General features: G+C 37.8%; 1 protein-coding gene across 1 annotated transcript; it reads left to right on the top strand.

The window, feature by feature from the left end:
• The first annotated feature begins 671 nt into the window (after nucleotides 1-671).
• On the top strand, nucleotides 672-8,233 carry si:dkey-16n15.6 (organic solute transporter subunit alpha). The gene is made up of 7 exons (XM_026912039.3): nucleotides 672-1,255; nucleotides 3,060-3,211; nucleotides 3,322-3,395; nucleotides 3,547-3,702; nucleotides 3,839-3,950; nucleotides 5,565-5,817; nucleotides 5,913-8,233. The coding sequence occupies exons 1-7, from the start codon at nucleotides 1,186-1,188 to the stop codon at nucleotides 6,326-6,328; spliced, it is 1,233 nt and encodes a 410-aa protein (XP_026767840.1). The 5' UTR covers nucleotides 672-1,185; the 3' UTR covers nucleotides 6,329-8,233.
• Nucleotides 8,234-8,475: the final 242 nt, after the last annotated feature.

Genomic DNA, 8,475 nt, shown 5'->3' with positions numbered 1-8,475 from the left:
TCTTTAGATGCTGCTGTGTTTACTTTCTTCAGCCCTTCTTGAAATCGAGCATCGCTGTTAAAGTCATACGAGTCAAATCTCCTGTAGAGAGACTCCATGACTCTAAGGCAGGACAGAGGCAGTGTAACACGAGTCAGCTGAGGACACACTCCATATTCATGGAAATAATTATCCTAACATCCTATATCCAATATCATAACCAAACACGACGGGCTTGCTATCTACTTTAGCCCACCAGCTTTAATGCCCACATGTTTACTTCCTTATACACCTACTAGCTACATCTCAAATGACTCTTATTGCACTTTTAGTGAATTTGAGGTTCCCTACTTGCTAAGAGCTGCATTTCAAAATAAAAGTCTCGTCATTACAGAATGACAGATTCCTCAGCTACACGCACTGGCCTGAATGATAAATATAATGATATGACGATATGATCTAATGATATGATGGCTGATAATAAGTTATTTTAATGCATTCTATGTATTTTATTCGTTATGTTTTTATTTGATACATTCAAACAGTCACAGATTTTTTTTTTCATTAAATCTCCATAATTCAATATTTAATAATTGTTCTTCATTTTATATTTTGGTTTGTATAAAGGATTTCATTTTGTTGTTGTGCCAAACACTTTATATAATGCTGAATTTTAAATGTATGAAATGTTATGTTGTCACATGGCCCATTGCAATTTATTAAATAATCAGTAAATATTAGATAAATTTCCCAGCTTTATATAAGATGATGATTTATCCAAAGTTGTTCCTTTGAAAGAGAGAGAGAGAGAGAGAGAGAGAGAGAGAGAATCTAAGAATGTCAGCTTCCATATATTATCCATGTTAGAGATCAATGCAAATAGTTCATTTAGTGTCATTATTTGCTTATCCGTTTCACTCCTGTCAAGCATGAATATTAAGAACTCTGTACTGGAAGCAGTCTGCATGCAAGTGGATGGACTTGGCCCCTTACCTGTAACTCTACCTGTATTTGTCAATCATTAATTTCTGAGATCAGGAAGACAATCAGGAACTTCCTTAGCACAGAGCAGATCCAACGCACTGGCCATCTTTTGCTGCTGTTTTTTTTTTCTTTTCTTTTCTTTTCTTAAATTAGTCTGAGCCAAGTTAAAAAAAAAAGGCCCAAATCCTGTTATAGAGCTGCTGGTTTCCTGAGATCAGAACAATGACCAGGAAAGTAGACAACTGCAGCCTGATGGGTGCTGAGATCCCACTTTCATCTGAGTTCTTTAAAGGTAGGAAACACAACTCAATGCTCCAGCGAAGCACTTCAGCCTTGTTTTATCTGCAATACAGTGCTTTAGCAATCTGTAAATGTATGATGGAGCATCTGGATTATGTATGGCTGAAATAGTGTTTAAGAAAAGAATTTTTTTCAAGTATCCATTAATATAGCTAAAACAATATAAATAGCATATTTCTAAAAGACTTTTTCTACATTTGCATTTGGCTGATTTGGTCACTGCTCCCAAACAGTAAGGCTTTAGATTAATGCGATATTTATGTTATATTGGAAAGAATATGTTGCTATTATGTCACATTATTTATGTTATCCCACTTTATACCACAGCTCTGCTGTATTATGGATTCTGAAGGTGTTGATTAATTTTCTATAACAGCGGCTCTGACAGGAGCCCTCTTCCAGGTTTATATTAATGCGCTCGTTCTAATGCGTTATCATTTCTATAGTAACAGCTCATGCACAGGGACATGTATAGTACACACACCACATAAACAGATTGAAAATAAAACATGTGTAATTGCTGAAAGTTTGAAAGCTGAAATTGTGAGGCTTTCTGTAAGGAGTCTCCAGTGTCAGCACTTTGTAAAATTCTGGGGTAAATCTGGTCTTTAATGTTTTCCACCATGGGCCAGACCTTAGGACAGAGGACTGAGGTTTCTCGTTAACATGACTGCATTTTAACAAGCTGCATAGTTTTTTGTTTTATTATCAAGAGAAAAAGAGAGAAGCTGTTGAGAGACCAATTATATCAAAATGTTAAAACAAGAGAGAACAGAAACTAACTTTTTTTGCAGATGTTAAATTTGCATTGGGCCGCATCACACCACCCCGTAGTTGATTAATTTTCTATAACAGCACATCCTGTCACGTTTTTTCCCCGTAAGCTTTCCTTATGTTCTTTTCTGTATAAGCTTTGTATAAACTATCTCTTTCATTTTGATCAAAATAGTTACACTGATATAAATGACTAGATTTCAGATGTTTAACAGCTACTTCTAAAACTTTCAAAGTATTGCTTGTACAGCAATTGATTGTTAGAGTTGAGCACAAGCACATCTGACTACATGCTACCATGTACAATATGAGTGAATTTTCAATGCTCTGTTATACACTTTTTACAGCAGTGGTGAGCAGAAAAGCATCTCAGAATGCACCACACACCAAAGCTTGAGGCAGATGGGCTACAACAGCAGTAGACCGCATCAGGTCCCAGTCCTGTTAGCCAAGAACAGTAATCTGAGGCTACAGTAGGCAAAGGCTCACCGAAACTGGATGATTGAAGACTGGAAAAAGACCAGGCGATGTTTTTCCAATCTTGAACTGTTCAGTTTGGGTGAGTTTGTGCCCACTGTAGCCTCAGGTTACTGTTCTTGGCTAAAAGGAGTGGAATCTGATGTGGTCTACTGCTGTTGTAGCCCATCCTGAGATGCTATTCTTCTCACCACAGTTGTAAAGAGTGGTTGTTTTTATTATCATATAAAATTTAAGTAGAATTTGTTTCCACATTTCAGTCTTAAGTCATTTATTTTTTTGTAGACAAACTCAACTCAAACTTATTTTGTTAGAAAACCTATATATCGTGACATATTGTGTATTGTAGAAATGTCTTCAAGTATCCCCTAATGGCTACAAGCTGTTTTGTTGTGTTTTACAATGAAAATGCCAAACACTGCATAATCTTTGTCATAATCTTGATTTGAATATTTACCTGTGTGTTTTCTGGCCATATTGGTTTTCTAAATAATACAGTTTTGTTCATAATTTAATGATCTTGTTAATGTTTTCTATGCATGAAGTGATTAAGAACGAGTTGTGGTTGTACCTCGTCCCAGCCGTGCTGGCTGTACTGCTCCTGGCTTTGTTTCTGGAGGAGGTTGGCTTCTTCCTCCGCAACGTGCCTTCGTCCAGAAGAAGGCGCCTCAGCCTGTGGATCCTGGGCATGTATCCGGTAAAACAACACCTGTGATGGGTCACCATCAGTCAGTAGATGGTTTTGTAATATGTTATCATTGGAAGTTTGATGATATTAGTTTGGTTATTGCTATCCTTTCACATCAGGTCTTTGGAATGACCTCCATCATTGCACTATACGTACCTCGGTCCTCCTCGTTGTGCAATTTTATAGCTTCTTTGTAAGTGACTTTTTAAATTCTACTGTACTTTCGTTTGTATTAATGTACAGATGCGAAATCATCAGAAATGTATCACTGCATGATTCTGTGAGTATTCATAAAGAATGAATACTCATAAATTGCTCAAAAGTATACTCATTTTATCTTAAAGATATCACTCCATTACACTGTTGAAGTTCATGGGTCTTATTGAAAACTTCTTTGGAGGGAAGGCCCGGATGTTTGAGGTGCTGGCAGGGGAAAAGGTTTCTCCCGACCCTTTTCCCTGCTGTTGCTGCTGCTGTTTGCCCCTCATCAACATTAACAAGTAAAGGGGGACACATCCACATGCTCATTTTGCAGTGCCTTTAACTATATGATTTTGAGCTATCTGGGTTACATTTTAAATGCTTTATCTAAATATTTAATAAAGCTATCTTGCTGTAACATCACCCCCTGTGCAGGACAAGTCTGGGATGGATGATGGCTGCAGTCCTCCAGCTCTCTGTGGTCAGAACTCTCGTATTCTTCATCACTCTCGTCCTCTGGACTGATGAACGATATGACTATGGGGACGTGAGTCTGCCACCAACATGTCAAGTCCTTATTGTTATTCATTTGTATGCCCGTAAAATATACTTCAAACATGAAGAAATATATTGAAAAAAAATTATTTGACCTAACATTTGACCTTGCTGTGAGCTTGACCCTATTTAGATCAATTCCAAAATCTAGCTCATCTGCTGGTTACAATCATAATAACATACAAATCCTACAGACATTCAACCACTTGTTCTTGAGATATCATGCTAGTAATAACCATCTGACAGACGGTCAGACAACCAGAAAACATAATGCCTCCACCACTCAGTGGCTGAGGCATAAAAAAATTTCAGGTTCCTAATAGGTGTAGAACTGTATGAAAAATTCACAGAGAAAGAAAAGAAAGAAAATCCACCCTGAACAACTTTAATATTAATATTAATCTTTATCATTAACATGTGGTCTTCAGTCATATCCAAGATTTATTTATTTATTTATTTGATTTTTTTTCCTCCCTGATTTTTTTCCTTAATTTAGTGTTAACCAACCCACTAGTTAGGTCTCCCCTATCATACGACCACTACACAGGAGGGTGATGGCTATCATGTGCTTCCTCCGAGACATCTTTTGAACTGCTGCTCTTTGTGTTTCATTAATATTACATTGAATGCTGCTGAAAAATGATGTGTTTGTGTGTGTGTGTTTTTAGGGGTTAACAACAAAACCTGACCGTTATCCCATATGTTTGAAATTGTTGAATTTTTTTGTCCTATTATGTACCATTGTAACTGCACAAGCAATATCCCCCTGCGATGTCAGCACAGCTGATAACCACAAACTTCTCACAGAAACAGTGAGAAGACAGCATCAACCAGCAAAGTAGCACCAGAACTGATAAGCATATCAACAAATATTTGTGTTTCAGGGTGGAGTTTTCCTAGAAGGACTGTGCATTTAAATGTTCTATAATATCACAGTAACTGCTTATAAGTGCATTTTCATACAGCATCAACTAGTGTATGAACCATTAGCTGTAGTGCAAATATTACATACCAGTATACGGTCACATTAATTCATACTTAATGGGGCAGTCGTGGCCTGGGGCAGTCGTGGCCTAATGGATAGAGAGTCGGACTTGCAACCCGAAGGTGAACCTGAAGGTTGTGGGTTCGAGTCTCGGGTCCGGCAGGGATTGTAGGTGGGGGGAGTGAATGACCAGCACTCTCTCCCACCACGACTGAGGTGAGACCCTTGAGCAAGGCACCGAACCCCCAACTGCTCCCCGGGCGCCGCGGCAAAAAAAAAAAAAAAAAAAAAAAAAAAAGGCTGCCCACTGCTCCGGGTGTGTGTTCACGGTGTGTGTGTGTGTGTTCACTACTGTGTGTGTGCACTTGGATGGGTTAAATGCAGAGCACAAATTCTGAGTATGAGTCACCATACTTGGCCACAAGTCACTTCACTTCACTTCTGCTAAGACATTTCTGTAAGCCTTTTTTAAATGGAATGTTTGAATTCTGGCTGCTTTGGTGTGTTTTAGATTTTAAAACACTAGTTTATCCAAATACTTTGGTAATTCATTTCAATGTACAGCAGGCTTTTCCTACATGTTAACTACATAATACTTTTTTTTTGTATTCTTTATTCCAGGTTGATTCAGTTGATCCTAACATTTATGTAAATGCAATCATTGGCGTGTCCACCTTCCTGTCCTACTATGGCTACCTGCTGTTTTACAAGGCAACCAGGAGAGCCCTGCACGGCTATGGGCTTCGAGCCAAATTTGTTTGCATCATTGTTGTCTTAGTCCTGTGTGGACTTCAAAATGGAATTTTGGAAACTATGGGGGCACTAAAAGTTGTGCCCTGTGCACCTCCCTTCTCTGCTCTGGTTCGCTCTCAGCGTGAGTCCTTGCATCAGTCCTGGAGTTATTAAATATTTGCTGAACTTTTTGGAGCACTGAACCCTTAATTTGAATGTTCTCTCTCTCTGTCTCAGTAATCTACCACTATTCAGTAATCGTGGAGATGTTCTGCATCAGCCTCTTTGCTCGCAACATATTCCGTAAAGTGGAGCCCACTCCAGAGGATGCATATGTCCTTGAGGAGGGAATCGTCAGTCATAAGGCAGTTCAAACAGAAGCTCAGTTGCCCCTTGCAGTTCAGCTCAGCTCTCAGGCAGAGGAGGCATGGTGCGCTAACCCCGGCTACAGCAGCGATAGTGAAGACAGCCTGTGCAGAATTGAACATGCTCCGCTGGACCGCTTTCCTTTTCCCTTACAGTCCAAGCCTCTGGATTTGTCAGAGAGAGACAGTGATAAGCTACCTGAGGAGTGTAAGAGCACAGAACCTTCAACCATAACTGTCAGTGCTGAAATCAACTATGTGGCAAATACTGATGTCACTGTTGTATAGCAGCAGACGTATTAAGCCAGATACAACCACTGATGTTATCTCTCTACACTCATCTTCTGTCAGTGGCCGTATTAAAGCCCAAAATGACAAACTGCAAAGATCCCTGATAGTTCTCAATCTCTGTGCTTCAATCCGTAAACCATTGCTCTAAGTATGGGCACGTTTTATATGACATGATTTTATATGTTGTATATCACTGTAAACTACTTTACTCACAAACTTGATGATATATTGCAGTTGTTTTGTATAATACAGAACTTGACAGAAGTGTAAAAACAAAAACTATACTAAATATAAGAAAATATGGTTAATGTTAGGGTTTTTTTGTTGTTGTAATATCAGTATTTGTAGAAGAGCACACTATTTGCATAATGTGCTGTTTTTATGGAACTATGAAGAAAGTCCATTCTCTGGCAAACAAACTGAAAATAGGGGACTGTATTGAATATCCTCAGTTTACATGTGTATAAAGAATTTGCCACAGATAATGTAAAAATTAACAATAAATATTTTATGATCTATCCTTGTGATCATTTCATGTAATTAAACATGTCCTTGGGTGAGAAAAGAACAGTGTAGACAAGTGTTCACCAATTTGAACATAAAAGTTGCCCCATATTCATAAAAGAGATGTAAAAGGGTCTCTCTATTATAGCTACAAAACAACACTTGATCTCGGGAAAAAACTCGAGGTTAGCGATTCATGATTCAGTCAGGTATAAATCTGCAGTGTAGTAGTGTACACCTGTAAGTAATAGTGCATTTTATTAGTCCTGATTTGTGAATTCTGATGATGTAGTCCTTGAGTACGAACACCACACAAATCAACCAGCCTGTTTTGTGAAATAATTCACAGTCATATTTTTGTCCATCACTACACCAGCACGATGAAAAACAGTGGTTTTTGAACTTGGTGTGCTCTTTCAAATACTGAATCTGTCTTTAATTATGTAGTTTCACATGTTTTAGGCATTACCTGATTTGTGAAAACTTTCACAAAAAGAATATGGCATATCTGATAGCTCAGAACAGCTGTAGAACCACTGCGGTACTCTGAGGTAAAAGGGGATTTCAGTGAGGGGACCAAGTACTGAAACATGAATCCATTTTTATCGGTTAATTTTGATAATTAATTTTGATTTAAGAATGTAAAGAAAAGTTGTGATTGGGGGAGGCAATTTCCAATAAAAATAATATACTGCAAAACATTATAAATTATAATGTTTTGTAGCATTATTGTTTTGTTATATACAAAAAAAAAATGTAAATAAATGCTAACGAAAATGTGGACTCCTGACCATCACACCTATATATTGTACAGGATGTCTTTGTATGCTGTAGCATTACAATTTCCCTTCACTGGAAATAAGAGGCTCAAACATATTCCAGCATGACAATGCCCCTGTGTGCAAAGCGAGGTCCATAGTCATGTTCCAAAATCTAGTGGAAAGCCTTCCCAGAAGATTGGAGGTTATTACAACAGCAAAGAGGAGACTAAATCTGGAATGGGACATTCAACAAGCACATGGGTGTGATTATCAGGCGTCCACATAGGCTACCTGCACTATAGTGTAACTTTTTAAGAAAACTTGTGAAATGTTCAAAATGTTTAATGTCTTTTTTTAAATAAGAATAAAAGAAATATAGACAGAAGCTTCAATCAAAACATTTTACATTCTCAACTCAAAACTAACCAAAGGTTAACTGATAAAAATGCATTAATGTTTCAGTGCTTGGTCTCCGTACTGGAATATCTTATTTTTTCATATAGTGGTAGGTCTAGAGCTGTATTGAGCTATTAAATATGCCAAATTCTATTTATTGAAAGTTTTCACAAATCGAGCTCTCTCCAAAAAAGTGGATTTTCATAGACGTTATAGAGTCTCAAAGACAAAAACGCCTATATTTATTGTTCCTGACTGGCGAACTTGTCTATCAGTGACAGGCCATAACAGGACTGTGAAAAATGTCACAAATCAGCCTGGTCAATTTGAAGCAGGTTTTATTCCTCTGAGTGGCTGACTTTTGACATTATACGCTTCAGAAAATAAAGACCACAAGTATATGTGAGGTGTTCGTAGTAGAATTCACAAACATAAAAACAATACACGATTAACTACAAGTTCACACAACCGGACCGCGGATTT

Source organism: Pangasianodon hypophthalmus, chromosome 8, assembly GCF_027358585.1.
Source record: "Pangasianodon hypophthalmus isolate fPanHyp1 chromosome 8, fPanHyp1.pri, whole genome shotgun sequence".
Taxonomy (NCBI): domain Eukaryota; kingdom Metazoa; phylum Chordata; class Actinopteri; order Siluriformes; family Pangasiidae; genus Pangasianodon; species Pangasianodon hypophthalmus.
This window is presented reverse-complemented; position numbering and strand designations above follow the sequence as displayed.

What these genes read in the sequence shown, in the direction of transcription:
- si:dkey-16n15.6 (XM_026912039.3), top strand. Translation starts at nt 1,186, where the DNA reads ATGACCAGGAAAGTAGACAACTGCAGCCTGATGGGTGCTGAGATCCCA. An exon ending in GGATCCTGGGCATGTATCCG is followed by an intron (nt 3,212 to 3,321) that starts GTAAAACAACAC and finishes CTTTCACATCAG; the next exon opens with GTCTTTGGAATGACCTCCAT. An exon ending in TGCTCTGGTTCGCTCTCAGC is followed by an intron (nt 5,818 to 5,912) that starts GTGAGTCCTTGC and finishes TCTCTGTCTCAG; the next exon opens with TAATCTACCACTATTCAGTA.